The sequence below is a fragment of the Varroa destructor genome, unplaced genomic scaffold (genome assembly GCF_002443255.2).
Source record: "Varroa destructor unplaced genomic scaffold, Vdes_3.0 BEIS01000423.1, whole genome shotgun sequence".
Classification (NCBI taxonomy): domain Eukaryota; kingdom Metazoa; phylum Arthropoda; class Arachnida; order Mesostigmata; family Varroidae; genus Varroa; species Varroa destructor.
Genome location: NW_019211876.1, coordinates 1 through 25,843, shown reverse-complemented (window position 1 = coordinate 25,843; position 25,843 = coordinate 1). Strand labels below are relative to the sequence as shown.

Sequence of the window (25,843 nt, the reverse complement as noted above, 5' to 3'; positions counted from 1 at the left end):
AGTTCTTCTGTCAATTAGCATGGTCGTCCAAGTCATACGCGTGTAGTGTTTCAAAATAGAACACATTACGAAGTTATCAAATCGTTTCAAATACGAAATACCATATTTTCATATCAAATCGGAGAATACAGATTAGAAGAAAACGCTTACTGTATTGTGGAGTGATACTGCTCGGGCGGCACCCTTGCATACAGGTTTATGAGCATGTATAGCTGCATTTGTGTTGTACTTAATGATACGGCTAAAATATTGGTATTCTCTTATTGGTCTAACGCTTTTAGCAGCCCGGAGTGCGTGCGTTTTGCGTCTCTGCGTGTTTCCCACTAAAAGTCCTCGTTTCTGCTTCAGTTGGTCAACCATTTAAACCATCAAACCGTTTTCCATTGGTAATTGTATACTATGGGTTTGTATTTATTAATGTTATAGCCCATCGGTGTACTGTTATTGGCAATTTGTCGCTGCAACGTGTTTTCATCGGCTATATAACTACTTTGAGGTTTGTCTCTGTTAGAACTATGACATAAAGGCACTGTGGTCAGCATTACCCGCGTCTTGATCCAGCATAATCCACAGATTGTTTTGTTAAACAAATGCTTTCCCTGTTTTTATGTTACTCTCAGAACACAGTTTCTCCAAACTATCTCAACTCGAAAACAGTGGGTCACCTAAAGGTTTCCAGCAGATATTAGAACGCAACCTAATCTCCCTGCCGGGAGGATACCTCTGCCGTAGCCGAAAAAACATCAGGAGAAGGAAACAAAAGTAGAGCTAATGTCTGAGTCTGCAAGTACCAATCTCAGGCTGCACTTGCATTCGTGACAAATAAGAGGAGATAAAGAAAAAGAAAAAAAGAAAATGTAAGGTGGCTAGGCAGCGACCCGCCAGCTAGTTATGAAGATGACATTGGAAAACGCGGTAACTTGGACGAGAAATTAATGGAATTGACGGAACAACACGGCAGTACACGACGATCAATCCAGCTTAAGATAGCAAAATCGGAAATCGTGACTTACGAAATGGAAGAAGAAGGGATGGAAAATTGGTAAATGCAAAGCACGACAAGAAAACGTCTTATGTACATAGAAAGAGGAAAATGGCCGTGGCAGTTACAAGAAATTCGCCCAACAATTTATTTGGACAGGAAAGCATTCCGGGAAACTAAAAAGCTCAAACCACTAATTTCCTAACGATAAACCTACGGTTGTTGATTGATAGTTATATAAAGATCGCGGTAAAACGCCTGGACCCTTTGAATGTAACTGTAACATAAGAGCAACTACTAGGTTACACGCCATTGTTCTAAAGTGAGTAGTGAATAACCAATTTAGTGATGAGACAAAGCCAAGAGGTCTATAGGCTTTCGTTTTATTTTGATGGTTCAGACCAATTTAAATCCTCGTAAACAAATCGGCTATTGAAGCGAACGTCAATATATAAAATGTCTGTACTCAAATCTTCACTTTAAGGCCTTGGATCTAATTAGCTCGTATTGCATGCTAAATGACGTGAACACCAAATTTTGCTGTAAAGCTTGACTCGACAACTCTATTAATTATGTTGACCTATCTAGGAATCCTTTTGTGTATTTTGGCTTTCTTGTCTTCTATTCTATGATGGCACTTGCATCTTATACATTTATCATATCATACATTAAACGCCATATTGATATAGTCGAGGTTAAGTAAAAACACTCGCTGAACGCATCTCAACTTCTCTTTTTTTTAATTTGACCAAACTTCGCGCCATACGTTACAACATTTTAAATCGCACTGATCACACGTACGGTACTTGGTTCCGCTCTTTACATTTATTATGATACTAAGAAACTAATTAAACTAAGTGGTATTTTAATTGTCCTCAAATTAATTGGTCGGAGATTGTGTCGAATAAATACGATTCAAGAAGATCTTTTTGTGGATTGCTTTGAAGCTTAGCTTATAATAACTCGTGATTATTTGTATATTGTGTCTTTCAACTCAATTTTTGATGTCGTATTTACTTCTGATTCTACTACAAACAGTGATTAAAACACGATTCTTGTAACACGGTCTTGCTTTTGCGGAATCAAATCATGTTGCCATTTTTTTTTATATCTAAGTTGTACGGTCAATCGCTGGAGTGAAATGGCTTTGTAGTTAGCGCATTCAGTGCATTGGGCTACCCTGATGATGGTGTGGGGTCGATTGGTGCTAAGGGTCATAACCATTTTCGTACAAAATATTTTTCGGCTTTTTATTCCGATTAGTATTATAGTAGCGGCAACTATAACTGTGTGTAAAAGGTACCGACTTTCACGCCTGCAGGCTAGTAGCGGCGGCTGCGGTTATTCCAAAAAACCACACGCTTTGCAATTTTCTTCGTCCATAGAGATCATACAGGCATCCTAAATCCATATCTCACTGATGCAATAAGTCGAATAGCCAATAGAACGAAATATGGCATATATTACATCACATAGGGATGGGTTGACACTCTGTAAGGTAAATCTATTTTTGATGAGTTTCGGCGAGAAACTAAAGCGCCCAATTATGCCATGGGCTCCCATATGATGAATTCTATAGTAATTGCTCATGATTCATATCTGGGGTACATAGACTGCAGAGGCTGAGAGTTCAAAATTCAACCGACAAAATCAACTGCAAGAAGACGAATACATATTCACACTTCGGTGCAATAACCTGGTCTTTGTTCAGTAACTGTGAACTTGGAGTACCGCTAAATATGAATTAACCTGTTTACTCCTACAGTTGCCTAAGATCCTTTTAACTGTAGAATGACTTACAAAAAATTTCTGTGAATAGTCGGTGAATTCGATTTAGACTTCAAAGATACTAGTTTATATTTTTTCGCTAAGCGGACGTTCGGTTAAAGGGTATGAGTATGTACATGTCTATATATTTCTTGGTTCTAAGTCACTCCAACTTAGACAAAATTAATACATTAGCTGAATTTTTTTACCAGTTCCGACAACCGCACGAGTCTGGCCACGAAGGTAAAATCAACCGTACTTGTAACTATATAGTTTTCATGCGCCTATGAAGCTGTCTAAACTGACAATATGTACCTTCTAAACAACTCAAAATCCAGGTTCACTATTACTCCCGTTAAAATATTGTTAGTGTTTCACAGGACGTGTGCCATTTTCTTAGGGCAGAACTAATAGTCATGGACCAATTAAAAATATTTTCAGAAAACGCATTGTCATCATCTATATAATATGTCGTCCAGTATATGAAATACCTCACAGTCAGTCGTATTTTGCAAAGATCTTAGCCTTACGCCTTTCAAAATTCACCAAAGATAATAATCGCCTAGGTTACAACTTAATTTCTTATTTTTTCACCTAAACTCAATTATTAAAAATGACTCAGAACTCTATGTTTAATAAACCTCTAGGCCATTCTATCACATCTATTTTAAGCAAAAAAAATCTTTCGGCAGACTCGACTACTACCTGCTCCCCTAAAAATGCGAAACCCACGCAGATATTCATGAGTGTGCTACGTAATGAGCCGATGCTTACACAGCTGAACGATTTTTGAAACCAACTTCAGTCAGCTTTTTCCTATTACTTTTGGAGGTAGCTGTGTTTCTTCATCGTTGTACGCCATGGCAGTGCTTGATATAAATAGCTATGCTCTGCCTGATGTCAAGTATTTGGAACATTCGTAGTACGTGCGTTTGAAATCGTCTTGATAAATTCGGTTCATAATAATACAAGCAGTTGACTCACTTTTCGTTACTGGAGTGAGAGTAAAGTGCAACCATCAACAGTGAAGTGTTGTGTTTTCAAAGATTGTAAGCTAGATTACGGTTACAAGATTGTAGCATTGTTCTGCTGACCTTACCCGTCATAATTTATCGTCTAACGGATTTTTTACTATCAAATTGATTAGCTAGTCTGAAGAATGAATGCTCCAAATTATAGTGAGAACCAAACTCATTAACAACATTTATACGCGAAGCATGAACGGGTAGATTCAGAAGCATGGTCCACCCCCGAGTTCCTTATTTTTAAATAATTTAAATAGGTAAATATATTCGCATGTATGCTATTTTGAAAATCCGAGAGATAGCCCTTTCAGCCGAACTCAAAACAACAAAAGCAAATAAGAAATCTCATATTTCGTCAATTTGGCCTAGACCTATCGTACTACTTTCGTTCAAATTTAAGGGTATCACTTTCAAACTATACTTACAACAAACTCTCGGAAAACTTAAACGATCTTAGTTATACATATGCTTAAATATCGTAGGTTGTTTCCATAACAATTGATGTACTGTAGAAGAGGCATAACTTGCTAGCGAAGTAGAATGCGTCTACTTTAGGTCCAATTACGTATATTACGAAATTTTGAAGGGGCTGCAGAAATAGAAGGTCTATTAGAAGGCACCAGTAATGGGTTAGTATTTAGATTCATTTTATGAAACTGTTACGCGGAAGGATCCCAGAGATCTTTGAAAGCAGATGCGTTTGTTTATTAACAGTAAACAAGTAAAATACCTGCAGATATGTCAACATAAGCTTTATCTACCAGATAAAAGCGTAAGTGATTACGTTACAAATGTTTTCCTGTTTATGTTACTTTAATAAAACTCGAGCTAAAAATTTTAGGACGAAGAGCAATTGAACACTGACCTTGTGTTAGAGCTTTAAAAATAAGAAACTAGAAACTTGTGTAGTACAAAATTATTTATAAGTGCATTTTCCAAAACAAAGAATGTGACGCTACAGTCGGGTAGTACGTAGTAGCTAATGCAATTGTCATGCAACTTGTCATCTGAGGAAATATATTCGGTGTGAAGAGCTAGAGAGTGACCCTGGCAGCCGAGCCTAATAGGGGCCACGGACGCTCTTCGTATGGGGTACCATATATTAGTCAACATAGGATAGCGTTAGTATTAGGTCGGTGCACAGAACGTTTTGTGTCTTTATGTGGGCGATCTATTGTGTGCGCCGCTCGGCCATGGATAAAGCGACGAATAGGCTCGAGCGTGCGTGCTATTACATAGGAGCAACAGCTGTTCAACCCTAATGCGACGTTCATGGCGTCTGGGTTCCTGATTGCCAGTAGATCGCTTAGTGCTAGGCGCTGGTGAATTGCAAGGTCTCTAACGACGGATTGGACCACTAGGACAAACAAGAATACGACGCCTACGAACGAAACACTTGCTACGATCTTTACGTCAACAGCCTCAAGCCAAAATCGCTTAGTTAGGTCGGTTTTATAATATGTTATGAAAATATACAAAATAGAAGGAGAACTGATATACGAGAGTCTGTGAGTCGCTATACGTCGCTAAGTAGATTTTAGCGATAATGAAATAGAAATGTGTAATCAAAAAGTGCTATCAGTTGTCGCCGTATACACTTTCTGTTGGATAAAAATTAAAAAGATTCGAAGCTAAGTTTTATAAAATGTCTAAGTAGATTAACGTTGATGTGCTAAGTGTTCTTCTTATTTTCGCAGAGGACTACTGTGTACCTTCCTGTTGCTCCCAACCTAAGACTTAGGTCTAACCACCAACATCATTTTCGATCTTTTATACTCCGCAAGTAAGTAGATTTCCTTTTGCAGATTTTCGAAATATTAGAGAAAATATTCCCATTCTAGATACTCAGTCTGTTTGCCTGAGCAGGCGGGATAACTTAAGGAGAACATGTTAGGCTTTTCTTATTTAACTATTAAAACAAACCGAAAGCAAGTAGCGTGTTACACGAATATGTTTTGAAGCTGTAATCAGCCTTACATAAAGGAAATGGTCGTAGCAGCCGGCGTATTGCTTGCAATGGTTTTTATTGAGCGAAATTTTCGTAGCCGGAGCCAAGGTTAGATTATACTTATACTAAAATAACGCTGCAGACGGGCAGGATTGTTCAATTGGCTTTGACAAAAATCCAATGACAATTGGATGTTGTCCACGTAACTCTAAAAAGAAAGGCGACTTGAGGCAACAATCAAAACAATTTCTATTGCATAATGTTTCTACGGTCTTAGATAATTACTGTTATAAAATGTCTAAAATGTCTATTAGAAAACATCCCATGCAAAAATTTGCATGGGATGTTTTCTAATTTCTAAAAAAAAGTAAACTAATGTAATAGATATATTCGATTATTTGAAGCACAGAAGGTTGATGTAGCGTTTATCGCTGATCAGAAATCATACATATTTTTTTTGTAAAAAAAGTTAAGCGTGTAGCCAAATTTGGATTAGAATCGCTTTATTTATTATTTATCGCTTTGCTTATTCATTTTTAGATTTTCCTTGACCTTTTTAGTTATAGGTCATTTTAAGGAAAGCCGTGTGCTTTTTAAAAAGGTTTACTCAGTAAGGCAAATCGATCAATGCGTAAAAATAGCGGATGTTTCATATGACTGATATAAAGTGCATTTTGTATAGGCCTGTTTAATAAGTTGATACCCATAAGCCTCGATAGCGAAAAATGATTTACATAGGGTAAGTGATGACGCATTATAACCAATAGGACAATTGGAGACAGAGAAGTGCTATTATAGTAACAAAATCCGTTATTATATGTTTTGAAACGTTAGTTACTTATTATTCTTATATTACAAACTGAGAGAAACGAAAATATTACATACTGCTTTTGATAACTTTTACGGACCGACAAGCTCTTAGGAATTGTTTCGTGCTTTAATTAGGTATTATTTTGTATGTCTAATCTATGGCGACTATATCCTCCAGGCGAGTTTTTGTTGATTAAAGTTTCGCAAATTGGACATGGAATACATCACACACGTTTCCCACTGGCTTGGAGTCCATTGATGGGAAGCCCATTTTTTTCCAGGTTAAGCATTTTCAATGTTTGATTCATAGTTTTGGATTACGTCACATGCGAAACGTCACCTATGGCCGCCAAAGCTCTGCTTTGGTGAAGGGTTTGCTCGATTCCAGCAATGCATTGTTATCCTTCTGATCAGCTCCTCGCTAATCTTTAACACTTTAATCTCTGTTCTTAAAACATTAGCACCACTCATCGACTGTCTCTTGCTTTAAGCCATTTGGCCTAATGTCTTTACCAACCTTATACACATTTCCGCAACGCTGTGGCCTCTGAGGAACAAAAATTTGACCAATAAGTGTTGATTTTTAAACTCTAAGGTTAAAAATGTTTTTAATGAATTGTTTTTCTTTAAATATTAATTTTAACTATTCTTTTAATGTTTTTAATTAAATTAATATTAATTAATGTTTTTCCTTCTAAATTCGTTTGTTCTAGGGTAACCTCAACTGGCTTTAATTTCCAAATTTTTTAAAGAACATTTACCAACTAAATTTCATCTGCTAGTGGCGCGAGTCCAAAAATTAACAGCATACTAGATTTAAAGATGGCGATTGCGGCGTTAAAGGCAAAATTTCGAATTGACCGTTTATTTGGGGGTGTATGAAGGATATTGTATACTATTAAAGTAAGGAGCTAAGAAAAAAATAACTTTAAAATATAATTGACAATACCTAGAGCATTTGAGCGAGCATATTATGCAATAGCACTAGCAATTATGCCAAATATTGAGAAAGTGATTTGCCTCATCTTGTCAAGAGCTAACGTCAAGTATTTTCGGAACGTTATAATGATCTTTTTAATTTTTTAAACTTTATAATAAAAAAAAAACTCAACCATAATGCTTTTGCACTATATATACATCGAACATAACTTTGACCAGTTCTATATTTCAATCAATGAAACATTCCAGTAGAAACTTAATTACCCAAACATTGAACAAATTGAAAAAGGGGGTGGTCAACAGAATGGCGCAGAAGCTTGAGACTTTCAACTTATGCTGAAAAAGTGGAACAAGATTATAATTTCCAAGGTTTTTCTTTATATCTTTGATATATATATATATATATATATATATATATATATAAAACAAAGATTTAAAATATCTCTGACTAGATATATTGTTCTTAGTGTAGCAGCAATAAGATACTCAGAACAGTTGAGGGAGTTAATGTAACCTCTTAATACTGCTTAATATTGCTGCCGTAGGTCAAAAAAATGCTGACTCAGTGGTGACCATGGTGGCATTAGACATTAGTCTACTTGAAGGACGTTCGGTTCACTCTATATATATATATATTATACATTTTTTAAAATATTAAGTGATGCGCAACTTAAATAAAGACCGGATTGAAGTGTGCAACGTATTTGTAATAGGGGATTTCTAAGCATACTACAGGATATTTTAATATTAGTCAATAAAAACCATTTAAATGATCACGATAGTCATTCTTGTAACTGTTGTATTTTAGACGTAGACTAACGCTACTGCCTGATTATTGTTGGGATGATAATTATAGGGATGATATTGGGTACTTCTGTTAAAAATGTGAGTCCGCCTTTCATTCCAATAACGTGCGAATTAGGTGCTACTTTCATAAACGTGAAATAAGGACTTTTGGACCTATATATATATATATATATATATATGTATAAAATGACCTCTTCGTCCACTGTAAAATCTAAATGTAATAAATGTTGAGCCTGGTACTGCCATTAAGTATTATTTCAGACAGTTAAGACCGCCTCGCATATACCAACGCTTACTAGAAAACGCGTTACCACTGCATCATTAGTTCTAAAACGGGGTAAAATTGTGCGAATGTTGCTCTTATGATTATTATTGTTAATCCAGTTTTATTACTACGACCAATAAGTATTTAAAAATGGCTTAAATTCCTCCAATCGAAAAGGCATTGAGTGGTTGCGTGTTAGAATAAAAAGGAGTAATATGAAATCCTCTCCATATTTTTTATATAAGAACAGCGTTGACGGCCCGCTAAAACCTACTACAGAAAAAGGTGACCATATTTCAAATTAGTGATACATATTTACACTACATTCTGTTAATTCACTTGTGAGTCTTCCAGTCCATAAATATAGATTGAAGAAAAAAAAAGTCCACATTGTTCTTTGCACAATAACGTAGAGACGTGAATCACGTCAGACTACTGAATATTTACATAAAATTTAAGCGATTAGATTATGTGTCCAATTGCAGATTCTGTCCATAAACAACAAGAAATGAGCAGCGTTAGCCAAATGCAAGCCCCAATGGGAGCCGCCACGTCTTCTGGAGGCTCTGAACTTCGTGAGGTTTTGATTGACAAGGCGCGTGAGCTATTCAGTCTATGTGACATTGAGACCAAAGGCTTTATGACCAAACGGTAAGAAATTAAAGGCAAAGGGTTGTCAAAATTATTTTCCAGTATTAGATATAGCGATGCAGTTACAGATTTCTGTAGGCATATTCGGTCCATAGTGATAAAAAATATCAAAATATATTAATCTAAATCGATCAGCTCACCGTTTTTTAACCTAACCGCGTAGAAGCACATGACTAGCGACATAACTAAAGATGTAGGTTAGTGATCAAGAACAGTAAATTCCGGTGGTATGATAGTCAAAAACACTTCAAAGAGGCCGTTGAATCTATAACGAGGCTGTTGACAGGCCTTCGTGCCTTAGAAGTTGCATATGAGGAATGTGGAAAATTTGCCCTCAAAGATCTAAAGCAGTTGTTAGATTTGGCAGTGTGTGTGAACCTTTTGGATCGCCATGTGTAATCAAGCGCGTCAACCATCCAAGTATTTCCAATCCGCAATTAATATACGTTGAGTACTGGTCTTTACGATAGTCCGAAGCTTGATACACATTACAACTTCCAGTTAACGTTACTTAACACAACTTGCCTAAATCTACTTCAGTGCTCTGTTTTAGTTGATTTTTTATATCGAAAATCGAGATTTGCGTTAGCCTTAAGTTGGCCGATTTTGTTTTACAAATGGCCAGTTTTTTATTCTCTAGATAAGAATATTAAATAAAATTCATTAATAACTATATGATAAAAATTAATAAAAGTTATTTTAAAAAGATTGCCCCCTTGATTGCGTACTATTCTTCAACTTACAATGAAACTACATCCTTTGTTGGTCCGAGGCGAATATTGTTAACATTTTTAGTGAACTGTAAGGGCATGAGTTAACATACGTAGGTGTCTCACATTTTACTCGAACATTTCTTGTCACCCGTTAAAGGACTCCCAAATAAACAAGTTGTTTTTGCTTCTAGCTGTACGCGGTGCAAAGATCCGATTTTTCTAAATCGAAAACTTGCTTATAAGGTTTTTAAGTAAATAGTCAGCTTTTCTTTTAGTCTTCCTCGTCACTCTGATGGAAGTGGGTAGGTTCCGCGGAGAGATTACGTATTCAATATGCTCAAATTTAAGGATTACGGCTAAAACCAAAGCAAGTAGCAGAAATTAACATATATATTGGCTGGTAAGGGAATATAGTGACGAGCGATTTTATAATCTTTCTAATGTCGATATAAGAAAAATGACAAAACTGTATTGGAGGTCATTTTACAGGAATTTCTCCATCAAACGTTTAATTCTTGTCGATAACGGTTAATTGTCGTAGCCAGTTAGGTTGTCATGTCCGAAACCCATTGTATATCGCCGTTTGTAATTATCTGAAACTACCCTTTTCTTAGAAACAGATTTGCTATCGGGTTTTTTTAGATTAAGCCAGCGTTTCTAGATAGATATTTGAGAACAAGCAATGAGAATCAGTTGCACCGAGCTTCATATCAACGTTATGTGAAAATACACACCAGAAAGCAAATGATTGAGTTTTATTTAATAATTCTTGTGATTAAACCTGTAAGTGGACAGCAGACACCATCTAAGTGAGAAATAGTTAAGCTTGGAAATGACGTAGGGAATATTTCACTCGGCTTATCTGGTGTAAGGACATTGTATGTAAGCGGTTCGCTATTTCCTAATACCTTTTGCATTGGAGCTACTTAAATACTTGTCGTTTCCGAAGACATGCGGAAAAGCTAAACAACTAACAATGTGCACTTCTCTAAGCGCGCATGTCTCGGAGGCCAGCATGTATTTGAGATCTAAATAGTTGTATTGAACCTTCTTTTACACCAAAACATATGTGGCTTACTATTTGTTGAACTCCGATGACAGCGCGTTCCAAAAGGTGCGACCAACTGGTGAATAAATTTTGTCCCGTACAAATATTAGAATGCTTGTTCCCGATAATTCTACAACGCACAATTAGAACACCCCACGATTTTATTACGTAAAAAAAAACTTATTAAAACATAATATGCAGCGTGTATCTTCACATCTCATGATTCGAAGCTTACAGGAAGGCATATCACTAACTACAAATAAATATAGGTTACCATAAAACGTTTTTCTGTTGAATGCCAACACGGTTATAGGGTCGGGCAACTAAACTGTGTTAAGCCTTGGTGTATTATTTATCATAGCCGGCATGCGATTGTTTGCTATTGTTGGTACTAGAAAGGAGCGGTACTCTATAGAACAAAACAACATAAACATCAGGTTGGAAACAGTGTGTCGTTTTCGAAGCATAACGAAGATCAGTTATTGTCAATGTCTTCGCGCTAAGCAAAGCGTCAACGACATAACAAAATTCTCGGATTATTCCAAATAGAGTGCACCGCGTCTTGAATGATTGTGCGTTTTAGACGAAAGGAAAAAGATGGAAGGAAAGCTCAGCACAGAGAAAAGAAAACAGTGCAGACTCCAGAGTTAACTGAGGGTTAACCTGGTGGTTGAAATGCACCTTTGGCCGGTGTATATCCAGCCATTCTTCTGTTTCAATCAGGTCGTTAGCGAAGACATTTGATGCGAATAGGCATACCACGTGACGGATTGCCCATGAAGACCTCAGCTACATGTCATGTAGTCAAAAAATGCATTCGGAGGCGAATAAAACCTGAAGGAGATTTACTCAGTGTGGTTTGCTTCCAGATTCTTTTGAGGTTAAAACAGCAAATCGTATTCGTCTTTTCTAGAAAAATATTTATTGTCGATGCAAAAAATCAATCACAGAAATGGCCTATTCGAAGGACGTGCCTGCTCTGCGTAAAAGCGCATTTCCGGCCAATGCTGATGTACCGAATGTGGTGTCCAATTAGGAAGATGTCATGCCCTCATACATCTAACAGACAGACAAATGTCTCATTTTATCCTCATTAGAAGTTAATCTGCGTCCTCTACAAACTGTTGTGCAACTAAGGATGCTAAAGTGTCTGAAAGTAAATCATACGTCTCCCAGCAAGGTGATGCGCGGGCCCATAAGAGCCTGTTGGTGCGGAACAGGCTGCTTGTGAATATAGGCATGATTTGGAATTACCACGTACGGCTACCAAAAAGCCGAAATTGAAACCCCTCGGATTATCGTATATGGAGCGCGATGGTGCGGAAGTCTAACAGGTTTCGTTCTTGCGTTACTTGCGTTATTAACAAGGCAATCACGGAGAAAACATGCAGAATGAGTCTGTCTGTATGGGCTTTTGGTCCCGAATAGAAGTTGCAGTTGGTAGTAATTATTGCAGTCAATATATAAACATGAAAGCGAATGTTTATGCCTGTTGGATATGACATCTATAGCACATGCTCAAAATCGTTGTACTATTCGGTTTTGTTTTCAGTCATAGAAACAGTTACTTACAATGCTTAAATGCCCTACAGTGTATGTACTGCGTAAATATAAAACATTTATGTTGCTAACATTTTTATCAGAAAATAGGTGTGAATGCAGACGTTCCCGTTATCCAGTTAACTGGGTATGGGTTGCCGCTCTATCTGAATCCGAATTACTTTGCGAAGTTCTAATCCTTTATTTTTTAAGGAACCCATTTATGGTTAGAACTTCTTCTTGTAAAACAATCAAATTATGATTTAGCAATACCAATGATCGGAACCATTTAATCGCACAAAATGGGAATAAAACCTTTTGCTAATATACGTAGAAATAACAATTTTAGGGTGGTTGAAATTGACGATACAACTTAAAAAGTTATGATTTATTAAATAGATTAACTGATTCAGGTTTACTCGTATGCCCTAACATTAATTAGCAGGGCACAATCCAGACTGTATCGACTAGGGTTAAGTTAAATCTCTTTTCCGACTATTGCTACCTTTAACGTTATATAAGTATAATTAAAAACGAAAATGTTAAAATAACGTTATTGTTACTGTGACAGTTGCATGCGACGACTTAATGGGGAGATTCCGTTAGATCTCGATCAACTGGAAGAGGTCTTTGATCGGCTAGATAGGGACGGAAATGGATTTCTAACGCTCGACGAATTTACCAACGGCTTTGGTACGTGGTAATTTTATGTTATTGTCTACAATTATTCGGCGATTTAATGCCCATTATCATACCTTCTGGCTTTGCTACCAATGGCACCTTTTTACCATTGCTAGCACAAGGCAAAACGAACTGCCTTTATTTCTCCAAACAAATTGTATTGTGATACAAATCAAGATAGTATATGGAGCATTACATCTATTTACCCGCGTTAGAATTTAAGCAGTATGATTAAAAGTGTCGCTCGACGCTTGCCGGACCATATGTTTGTCTCACTACTTAAAATAGAAATCAAAGCAGAGGCGTTACAAATTGTGTCCAATTCGAGAGTAAGAAGCGGCCTTCTCACACGCTGTGCGTTTTGACAAAAAATATTGGCAAAACGAATCGATCGAACCGATGCTGTCCTATAGAGTTCGTCTAAATCAGATTGAGTTTTGGAAAAAATACTTGTATGACGGATATTCGCTTTCAAATCAAGAGAACCAGCACGTTTTTGACATGTAAAGATTTGTGGAGATAGTTGAAGTCAATGCGGTACTTCCGTGCCCGAACTCGATTATATATCGATGATGTCTTGCCTCCTGCGTGCGCTTCGAGTGGCCAGATGGTCGAGCGCCGCCAATATGTTTGCTGTTGTATTTCCAGTGTTATATGACTACATCCACTGTATGATCCGAACGTCCCATTTTCTTTAAACAATAGGTAACAGCTTCTTACTTTCCCGTTGGAAGGCTCGCCAGTTAGTCACCTGACGTCACCGACATATTTGAAAATGATTGGTTCACCCCAGCATTATAATGATAGCTATCTAGGCAGTTTCGGTAGAGTAATTTTATTGTTGTTACTATATATGTAAGCAATAATGTTAGTTAGTATGCATGACTAAGGAAAAACTCTTACCATAAATAGTAACTGCCGCAATGGTCTCTGATATAGCTAAACAACTTCAAATATATCCTCAATTAGAGAGCAAACGTTGAGCAATAATGCTGGGAATGTGACGACACTTGTTCTTATATCCTCATATAATGCTCATTAATGTGCTCTTGATAAATCTTAACAGAACTAGGCCTAGGGAAAGGTAATCAATTTGGTCGATCGAGACACCGATATAACTCATCCTGGGTACCTGTTTGATGCCTATTTTGAGTATGGCATAGCCATCAAAATCGTGATCTTTAACCTCTCTGTACTCCGTAACAGAAGTTTACTAACTCGTAAATGGAGGGCAATGAAAAACTTTATGAGCTTCTTATTGAGTTGGAGTAATTTTCCCATTGTGATTATTGTATAATTTTTGGCAAATTTTACTTCTTTAAGCTGTGCATGTCTTATTTATGCATGTATTTATCTAATCTTAATTATGCGCAAAGTGCTCATATCAGTATTAGCCGATATGGGTCGAGTTAATTTTCCTGTTCTTTGTACCTTTGCTCATTTGACAGAACCAAAATCCCATCCATTTAAATAATATGACGTTGGTGATTATCCAAGTATGCAATATCCGAGTAAAAATCTATCATCTTTCGCTGGATATCAGTTTGATAGTGAATGTTAATAGTATCTACTGCGAATGTAACCATAAGATATCCTAATGTTGACTACAACATAATATAATGAAGCTTTAAGAGGAACCTCAAAAATTTGTTCGAATCAAAAATCGATCGTGGAGTTAGCGGCTATATGTTCCGCTGCAACAGATAGGATTCCGAAGGAACGAGAAGTTTCCGATGTAGATCACCTCTAGAAGCCCTGTAGATATGAAAGAGATACGGGGTAATAATGATAAATTATTGCGCTATTTTAGCTGAAATTCCCTTGAATAAGAATTGTTAGATGTTTTCTCAAAGAAGTGATGTGTGTAACGATCTTTTGAACGTGATTTCGTGTATAAGTTACTATGATTGTACCGCATGCATTTCATTGAGAGGGTTTGCTCGTAATCATGAAACGTATCCAGTTTATTTAATGTTTATTCCCTTAGATCGCCTTTTAAATAATTTTGAAAAAAGGTAGTCTTTGCTATTACGCGGACCTTTTCTGTGCCTAGTATTAACCTTATCTTTTTTAATTATTTCTAGCTGATACGCAGTAATCTTTTCAAACGGGTAAAGTCTTAATATCACCATGCCATACAGTTAGGTTTGATTAACGTTTATGGGCCCTGCCACTTACATTTCATATGCACAGGCAACGCCTTGTGCGAAGGCAATGGTTGTGCTAGTTTCACTGTTGGCAAAAAGTTCAAACTAAAAGGGGTCACAGAAGCGGTTCACTGTTTGACTATTTACATTGAGAAAACTACAACTAGCTCTATTTCAAGACAACAAAATGCCAAAAATATTACTCAGGCAGGAATCGTAACTTTCGTACATACTTCGATGTCTCTTAGCTGATAATTTAATGATGCGTTAACATGCGAGGAAACTGTCTGAAGTCCTTCATTTTTTAACGTGCAATTATATTCTATTGTGTATTTCTACTTTTTGCTTATATCTATTAAGCTGCATTTTCAACATGAGACTCGTCTTCGATTTAAGCTGCCTAAACACCTCAAGGCTATATGATGTCTTATCAAACCTACAAATATTCAACAGCAAACCTCCGACGAGAGTTTGCTACCGTTAGTTCGGTTTAGGAAAACACGTGGAGGACTTTTGCTTGGACGCTTGCGACCTGAACTATTCAAGAGCCGAATATGTTTTCAAAGACACTTTGTGATAAGACACCTGTATCCAATACTGCGAGCCTCTATAGAAATCTTGTGTAGAAACCCTAAATGTATGTAACCTTACTTTTCTGCAGCGTATGGACACCATCGAACGTGTGCTGAAAAATCACCTTGTTGTTGTATTTTAGAGTACCCGAGTACTCAGTTGAATGCGTGAGCAAACAAAGTTGCCGTTAAGCTCTCTTTAAATTTGTACTTTTTTGTACAACATTTTAGATTGCTTGCTACTCGTTACTTCGTGATGGCTAGGATTAGAGTGAGCCAATGAACGTATTGCGCTTTTTGTTATTAAAAACGTCGTAATACACAAGGGCGTTCTGCGGCATCTTACCTATGTTAACAGGCTCGGTTAGAAGATCACCGTATTAGATAGTAACTTTAATTAACCCTGGTTCTAAACTTAGCTGAATGGGGAAATAATCTCTACTCGTCCTAATTTATAATGTCTGATTTCAGCCAATTGCGGTCGCCTTTTTTGGGTTATGTTGCGTACAGTTAGACCTTTAGAGATGGCTAAATCTCACGTCCAAGCTTCATATTACATATCAGGCTGAAAATGCACTCAGTGGTCGTGCCAACCGGTGGCGTCCTCGACGATTGTTTGAATAACGTTGCTTGCTGGTCGATAGCTTAATAGATCGTCGAGCCTGAGGTGCTATAAGCGAATTTCCGAAACTAAACTCAACCAACGAATATTCAAACAGAGCACAAATCGCATCCCTTAGAACGACTTGGAGCTTCTCAAATATTTTCTTTTAAGCAACATCACAGACTGCAAAAAAATGACGTAACAAAGGTTCAATAAAAACACGATGTATACTTATAGAGCAGAGAAAATTACACCAGCATTACGAGCCTTAATCGTAATTTGACAAGTGCCGACGAAGAGGCGTCAAGCTGGCGGTAAAATTTTGGAACAACCTCGCCTTTGTCAGCGCTGATAATTGATTGAATCGGCTAGAAAGTAACTTATTTAATCTTCAACACTATTAGTGTCATCTAAAGCGAAGAAAATGTTGTCGTAGCAGGTATTGTTGATCCTAATGGCTACTTCAGCTTTTGTGTTCTTGTTCGTAGACGGGACTGCTAATAAATAGTTGAGTCAGTATATTTATTTAATTCATATCTAGACTCTATTTTAGATAGGTAGCTTACTTTCCTCTGGCAGGAAGTATGATATATTTCACAAGCATTGGTTATTTATTGTACAATCCGTAGTGGGACTTTTTGAAAAATACCTTATGCTAGTTATAATTACCCTTTCAGTTTAAGCACTAACGAGGAGAATGAAAGGTCACAGAGTCTGCTATCATGCTGAATTAAACATCATAATGCTGTTATATATGCATATATGCTGAATTATAATGCTGAACCAAACAGGTATGGTAGGTAATATATTTTTTTGTACCACTTTAAAATGCTTGTTAATATATTTCACAGTAGTGAACGAATTAATCGGAACAATTTGGAACACTATCAAATTGTTAAAAAGATAGTACCGTTTTTCCTTTACGATTCTCCGTTTGTTCATGGTCAAATGTTCTATGCAGTTGGAAAGCTATTTTTGTTCTACAAGGCTGTCTCGCATGCGACCCCTTCGGTGTTTCTTGTTATTTCAATTTAACATCATTCAGCCCAATAATAACACATAATCTATGTTACAGCATTAAGGGCTGTTTTTGTATTATAGCGTCAACGTTCTTTTCCCGATGGCTCGTTGCGAAAGAACAGGCCTATGCGCGATCTTCTCATATAGTCGTTTTACGTTGAAATGCAAATATGTTGCCGAAAAATAGATTTGAATAATCACTAGTTGCAAAGTAGATTAGTGATGCTGACCTCATCGCAAAATTTGCAGGTATGTTTATGGGTATTGACACTCGTCCAAGAAAAATGTCCTCTTCCCAGGAAGAAATGCTTGAGACCTTTCAGGTTCGTTTACATCTAATGTACGCGTATTACCTGCTAACTTGTTAATTATCTGTTAACAAATGTAAGTATTGGTTGCTCCCCTTTTAAATAGTTTGATCGATCCTTCAAAATCACATCAGTTACTTTGTCCAATCTTTAAATAAAAATCAGTTTTTAATGTAGGAAACGTTGACACAATGATTGCATGAGCAATGTGTTAATTGTTTGTTTTTAAAGATAATGCAACAGTAGCTTGAGGAGTTCAAGTTCATTTAGTGCCAGAAGAAAAAAATTGAAGATGGTTGCTTTACTTAAATACCTTGTCTAACAATAAGCAGAATATATTCAAGCAACTATAACAAGCAAAATTTATCCCATGTGAGGAAAATGCTGTATTATGACGTATTTTTTACAACTTTATGATTTTCAAGTATCTTTCAATCTGGTCAGAAGCTGAAAAAAATTTTTCCACTACGCCCAACACTCAGCCTATATAGCAACACTTCGCAATACGTCATAATCACTTGTTTCTGTTTTGTTTTTGTTATATTGCCATAGAGTCAATCTCCTGCCAGCATCTATCAAGAATTTACGAGTTTAGGTAAACAGTGCCTGTTAATTTCACCCTGGTTATACAATACAAAGATGGTACGGGGTGATCTAGATTAAAATCTTCAAACATCGACGTTAGACCATCGAAGTAGTAAGAAAGATAAAAATAGTTACTTGTAGTTAGGAGATTCTGGGACCTTTCTTTGGAGCTTGAGCTTGGAGTCTCCCCTCTAGTTTGGGAGCCTTCAAAGCATATACTTATTGCTATTATTATATTTCTTTAAAGGAATCTAGGGGCCGCATCCGTCATGTTTCTTTTGTGGAAGAAGTCGATGAAAACGAGGATGTGGACAAACAGTTTGAAGAATTTCTCGACAGATTAGGAGTTCATCAGCTCTTCAAAGAGTGTGTATTAATTGAGAACATTCATTAAACCAGCTTTACTTTGCCTCATCATAAAGCGCCCTGTAACATGTAAAATAGCTTCCGCTATTCTTACAGTTACGGCGTTTACTTACGTACCTTCACCATCAGTCAGATACAATATGTTTGGTTGAGTAGATAACGCTATAGCAAGAATCATGAATAAAAGCTTTAAAACTGTTTTTGAAAAGAATATAATAATAATTGATGAAAATTTAGCATTGAATATTCAAACGACATTTTAAAGCTAACATCAGTATTATCATCATTATTATTATTATTATTATTATAATAAAAACATTCATTCGTCTACGTGGGTTGTTCATTTGAAAAAAACCGAATAATCGATATATCAAAATGTTTGTCGGTTGATAAAAACAATTTAAGTAATGTCAACATGATAAAGCTTCAAATAGTAAAGTACTGAAACAATGCTTTTGCCAGACATATATGCCGATGCTTTCTATCAGTTGTGTACATTTAATATGCCGCCTCAAATGCAGCATGGAGACAGAGATAACGGAATAAAGTGGTACTAGGTCGTCACCGGTGCAGCGGCTATGGCTGTTAAAAAAGTAGTCTATATAGAGCAATATTACGGGCCCGGAAGGCTAATATAATAATACTGAGGTTATCCGTTGAGTTAAACGCCCCGTTAGGTCTGACGTCCCACTTTATGACTGTCATGCAGAAAAGTGCCGGAAAGTATTATAGCACACCAATATCCTATTGTATCTTAGTCAGTACAGACCGTCAGAATTACTAAGGTAAGTTTTTTTGTTGCCTACTAGATTGACTGAGCGATAACCATGCGCTAAACATATTCATAGGTTTAGACAATGCATTGTGCGATTTCGGAGGTAGTAATCTGTAAATGTGTATGTAATTTAACATTTCATTTTAGGTTAGGTTAAACCAATTAGCCTGTATTCGGCGAGATGTTCAAGTGTCCGACCCAGTGCGTCATAGTTCAGTTTTTGTTTGTAAATTTGCCTGTAGAGCCAACGAGCTAACGCGAGTATACGGGTGAGACTATGTACGGTTTAAATAAGAAAATGCCACACCCAAATCAGCAACAAACGAATGTCGAAAACTGCAACGATTAACTACAAGACGATACGTGAAGAAGAGCAAGCTTCAAATCATTTGAACAGTAGCAGATGACAACTGAATGCAGTTATAGCAGTGATTGCATGAGCAAAGAAATAACTGGCGTTAACGGTATAGGAGCGCCACATACTTGACAAGCCCATTGAGCTTCCAGAACTGCTAAAGATACTGTCTGTATATTGTGATACTTTTTTCATCAAAATGCATGAAAACATACTGCTACAAGTGTTGCTTTTTTTCCAGTGAGGACTATGTTAAACTCATGTGGGGTCATTTGCGGACCGAAAATCCTGATATGCTCACCAATTTCGAGGAATTTCTTCTTAAGGTATAGCTAACAATGATATATTTTTTAGAAGAAGTTACAGATATCAGGGAACTCGTTTTACGGAATTCAGAGAGAAACATGCAGGTGCCCGTTGCGCTCCGGTCACTTGTCGCTGCACGGGCTGCCTCTGCTGAGTTAAGTCCTCAAGTAGATGATTCATTCATTGTTTACAAAATACAGTGTTACCGTTAGCGAACGCTACAAACTTTAATGTGTATAATGTATCTACTGGTAATTTACTGGTTTTAACGAAGACGTACAATACTGTTTTCAGGTTACTGGGAACATCAAAAAAACGGAAAAAGAATTTACCAGTCTCGAAAGCGCTCTTATTAAGTAAATTGCACTAGCAAAGCACTCTTTGTTTACATAATAATTTGTATATGAGATAGATATGAAAAACATCCAGTTAGAACATAAAAATAGATATTTTAGACATGAGTTAAATAGCCTAAGCTGTATACTACATTAGAGAAATAGCATCAATTCCTACAAGATTTAAATAATAACATGTGCCCCCAAAATTAGCGGTGCCTATCTTGCTATGCAAGATGAGGCTTCTGGTTTATGGAAAAGCATTCTCAGTAAAATCTTAAACTACAATATGAAAGTAGGCAAATATAGACATGTAATCAGGACCTCTGCTGTAGTCATACGGTAAGTCACTTTAATGGCGAAAAACACTGATGAATAATCATATTCGTACGTTTGATTTTTGTATTTAGTCGAAAACAACAGCAGGACGAGGAGGTTCAAAAATTATATGAGGAAATGGAGATTCAACTGAGGCAAGAAAAGGAACGGACCTTAAACGAGGTTTGTCTTCAAAGTAAAATGTTAAATTGAAACAAGCCTATTTTTATGTGGTAAATACATTATTTGTTTGGAAAAAGTGAGCTCACATTATGTTCACATTAGTTAAGGACCTCATTTCGAAAGACATATGGGATTAGGTATCGGTCAGTAGCTACATAATTTATACCAAGTCATATGAGTGATCACTTATGAAGTCAGGTAAGGTGTGGACGTCGTATGCAGAAGCTGCGTTGGATTACATATTTCACGCACTGGGAATATAAACAGGTTTATTGTATTCAGATGCTTAGCGAGAAGATAACGATTGCTATAAAGACCATGAATATGTGGAAATGTCGAACAAATCGTATTTACTCCTTAGATCTTTTGTGAAGAGTGGAATCGCGTACCGCGTATATATGTACCCCTTGTGTACTCAATTGACAAATCCCAGCATACGACTAAAAAAAAGTAAGCTTTACGCAACTAAAAAGGCAGAGTTGCTCCACAGACACATATAGCCACATGAAAGTTATCCCATATAATGCATAAGACGCACTTGGAGATTACATAGGACGGGCAGTCTTTGTAGATTAGGGCCTTGGGGACTACTGGCGTCTTTATGGGCCACTTCAGACTATGCTTGCTTATCAATTATGCTTCCATTTGATGATAGCACGACTCTGAGGTACATAAACTGGTACAATGGCTCAGGGCGAACTAATACTACTACATGCCTAAATTTGTGGTACTTCACTACATTGTCCCTTGTGTTTTCGCTCTTAACATGAAACTCTTACATAAGTAGGCTTTAAAATATATTAGAAGCCTGCTGAATAAGATCGCTTTGTACTAGAGATTAACAAAATTATCTACTCCGGTCAGGGCTGACGTGGTAACAAAGTTAATATAAACCTGTTTCATTTAAGTCACGTTTTCAAACATGGCCACCCCATAAAAAAATTCACAAGAATATTTTTAACAGGCAGATTACCTACAACAAAATATTTAAAAAAGTCGCAGCCAATAATCCGCACGAAAATAGGCTATTTTTTTTAAACGAAAGGTCAAAGCGTTACAACTTATCAAGTAATCTGGTTTGTGACCCAGGCAGTTAAACGAGCAGGAACAAATGATGCTGAAGCTTCGGCCATAGTAGCAATGCTCTGCGTTAGACATCCTCTGCGCGGAAAAAATTATCCACTTTGCGGTTAGTTCGCTTATATATAATTATGCCCCTGTCTGTAATATTACATATCCCAATTCGGCGCTGTCCTATAAGGGGTTCCACATTGCGACAGTACTGTTAATCGGAGTTCGACAATTTTCTTGATAACCTAATTAGATCGTTGGCCACCACGAGTAAAAGCAGATAAACGTTTAGCCCATGTAACGCATGCCTGGCTATAATTCTCAAACTTGAAATTTACTGAATAGACACCGGTACTGGTAGTACATAATAGTAATAATAATAATAATAATAATAATAGAAGATCATATGATAACGTAGTCATACCCAAGTCCTTTTCAAATTCCCTTATTTGTCGAACATATCGGGGAACGTGCTCAGAATTTTAGACACTGACGTCATGTCCGGAAGAAGGCATAACATTTTACAAAAATTGTATCTCATTTTAAAGCCATTATAGTTGCTCTCCAGAACACTTATACGTCAGGAAGAAATCAGTTTAAAAAATGTTATCAGTATTTGTTCAGGTGTGAAATAAGGTTCAGTAATTGTAGGACTGTATTTACAGAGTTCGTAAATTCCGCCTTTCCTTATAATTACTTATAGTTATATAGTTGAAACTGTTTTAGGCGTAAGTCCTGAAGTGCTTACATATAAAAAAAAAACAAAATTCCGGCCTATCTTTGAATCAAGCGCCTTTTAAGACTATCCTTCCTTTGTACTTGCAGCACATTTGAAAACTATGATTAACACGAAACTATACCCTTTATTTTATAAAAAAAATTACGAAGTACTAACGAAGTGGGGTGGCTGACATTGTCTACACCTTAGATTTTGTCATTATCGTAAAAATGAGTTCTGAACGCTAAAAACATACACTTACGTTTACTTCTAAATGTATACTTTCTAAATATGTAAACCCAGAGGAAATAGTCTGAGAAAAATAAGTACATACATTAGGCGACCCGAACACCTGCAAAATATGTATGATCGTGACCACAACAATACTGTTGATAATCGTTATCCTGTAAAATTATTCTACCGATATACATAAACACAAATGTCTCTATTATCCTATGGCAGAATAAACTTGTATTTACCTTAACTGGCTCGACAATTATTAAATAAAGCAAGGATTGCCTTCCTCGCTGCATGGTTACTAAGAGATTGACTTAAATTTGGAATTTTTTTAATGATCACGCTTATTTAAGTATACGTTATGTGTCATTAAATTTAAATAGATACTCTCTCTGAGGCAGTTAAGACTTCGAGAGTCACTCGGCACTGCTATCTCTTCAATTCTCTTAAAAACTAATAAGTTTCAATTGCTTTATGGTAATTTATCTTTTACCATACCATGCCAACCGCAGAAATGATCGCTGGTGTGTTCACGACGTGGAAAAGATGCCCATTATGGATAAAAGCCGATTCCTGCAGATGTTCTTGTTTTGAGCCAATGTCCAATAAAAGAAATATAGTTGCCGTCGCACTTTTCCGGATAACCCGTCAACAGATAAAGTTATCTTTGTATTCTACAAAGTTTTGTACAACCGTGGGCAGATGAAGTGTCTGAAGAAAATACGTTGTACAGCAGAGTGATTCATCGATTCGTACCAGCCAGTTTGTAAAGGATTAGCTTTTTGATGATCTAACTAAGCACATATGCCTTACTGACAGGCCAAATTTAAGTCCGCCTGATCGCTGATGATGGAACACTATTGAGTGAGAATTCAATAAATCTAAACAACGTCGATTCGGTCACTCGCATTATCAAACAAATGCTCGTACGATTGTAATGGAGAAAACTGAGATGAATTTGTGATAGATTCGGATCTCAACTTGAAACTATAAATGGAATGAGCGTAGGTTGTATCGAAGAAACATGACCAGAAGGACTGCTATTTTTAGCACACATAAAACATTTTGTTAAAATGCCTGCTACAATTTTAGAAATAAATCTTAAGCAGAATTCTAACTTCAAGACGATGTTCCTATGTACTCAGAATAAATTAAATATTTAGTAGCTGCGTTTTGAATGTGCCCCCTACCATATTTTATTAATTAGAAGCTTTGCGTGCACACTCGAAATGCTATGGGCATCTCTGGCAAGCCTCTCTGGAATATGGTTTGTCCTACTATTGAGTATAGTACGCGTCGGTATTTTAAGGTGTAAACTATTAAACTCGAGTTACTTGTTTTGTAAGGAACGTAAACGACAGGATCGCTTACAATCAGAGCTGGCTACGGAACTTTCGAACAAGGACTTTATTCTGCAAGATCTCATGTCAAAGCATTCGCAACTGGAACAACGGTTCAAGCAAATTAATAGCCAGGATACAGACATTAGAATAAAGAATGCCAAGCTCGAAAAGGTATGCTCCAGCTAGATGCGCGAGTGATAGTAACTTATATCAAACTAAAATCATTCGAAGCGATTAAAGAGCCATAAATATTTCGCAAATATTTAGTTATTCCAATTTGTTGTTTCTTCTTTCATAACTAGGAGCGCGACACGTTGAAAAAAAAGCTGAACGAGACTGAAGCAATTGTTCAAAAGATGCAGTCTTATATGGTAAGCCTGCGACAACAGAGCCTTGACGAAAAACGCGCAAGAGCCCAGTAAGTTAAAAATTATAAACTAAAATGAGTGTTTTTTTATTTCTTCACCATTTTTACATATATTCCTTTTTCTATATACACGGTTTCATCAATTAAAATTTATATTAAACTTATCGATCACGATTCATAGACTAGTTGGTCTGTTTATATATATATATATATATATATATATATATAAATGATATTTCAGTAACCTAAATAAAAGTAGCATTTTTTTCATAGGTCAGCTCTACAAGCCACTGAAGCCATGGTCCTGGAGAGGGAGCAAATGATCAAACAGCTTGAGATCTTGAGGTAAGTTAACGACTTACATAATGTTAATAACGTTTATTATTAACTGCTAATTTGGATCTAATTAAAAAGGTGGATTAGCTTAACATCTAGTATGCGTAGCATAAATAAAATTACTTTCCCTCTAGCGCACTAATGGGAAACAAATAAATGTTTCTCACAGAATACTTAGGTCAGTTTTGTTGGCTCAAGCAATACGAGCATGAGTTTTAATGTCAGCCTTAAATGCCAGCTGTTGATCGTAAAGATGACGTTGGAAATTATAGTTATTACATTATAAAATCGTTAAGCCTCTAAACTGTGCTCCGTTATACTGTAGTATATTTAATTCAATTCTGTTTGTTCAGTACTAAATGTGGCTTATTGCAATATCTATAGATTTTGCTCAATTTACTAATATGTAGAAATAATGTATCTGTTTGTTTTAGAACAATGAATAAACAGCTGTTGGATCAAAAGGACGAAATCAACTCTCTGTTGCAACAGCACCAAGTACGGTGACGTACTTTATACGTAAACCTCTTACTAATTATTAGGTATAGACAAAACATGTATGCATATAGTGTCAAAATTCTATAATGAACATTAGGACGCACCTTGTTACAGATAATCTTGGTCACGGGCTCTAGTTAATATTTTTATTCTAGATCTAAGGTAGTTTCATCAGCTGAGATTCGGCATCAGCTTTTTCAGAATCTCTATTCTTTTATTCTATA

At 36.5% G+C, this 25,843-nt stretch overlaps 1 protein-coding gene across 12 annotated transcripts; it reads left to right on the top strand.

The window, feature by feature from the left end:
* Positions 1 to 9: 9 nt before the first annotated feature.
* On the top strand, positions 10 to 25,643 carry LOC111255084 (EF-hand calcium-binding domain-containing protein 4B-like). 12 transcript variants are annotated; one of them, XM_086976375.1, is made up of 15 exons: positions 15 to 3,798; positions 4,978 to 5,219; positions 5,472 to 5,557; positions 9,029 to 9,194; positions 13,066 to 13,187; positions 17,176 to 17,294; positions 17,768 to 17,841; positions 18,659 to 18,777; positions 20,149 to 20,233; positions 20,508 to 20,569; positions 20,959 to 21,049; positions 24,422 to 24,589; positions 24,721 to 24,836; positions 25,059 to 25,130; positions 25,556 to 25,643. In XM_086976375.1, exons 6-15 carry the CDS (start codon positions 17,261 to 17,263, stop codon positions 25,626 to 25,628), a joined length of 894 nt encoding a protein of 297 aa, XP_086832501.1. In that variant the 5' UTR covers positions 15 to 3,798; positions 4,978 to 5,219; positions 5,472 to 5,557; positions 9,029 to 9,194; positions 13,066 to 13,187; positions 17,176 to 17,260; the 3' UTR covers positions 25,629 to 25,643. The 12 variants fall into 12 exon arrangements, with proteins under 12 accessions (XP_086832500.1, XP_086832499.1, XP_086832501.1 ...); XM_086976377.1 differs by having other exon boundaries at positions 16 to 3,798; positions 17,176 to 17,289; XM_086976369.1 differs by lacking the exon at positions 17,176 to 17,294 and having other exon boundaries at positions 17 to 194; positions 621 to 3,798.
* Positions 25,644 to 25,843: the final 200 nt, after the last annotated feature.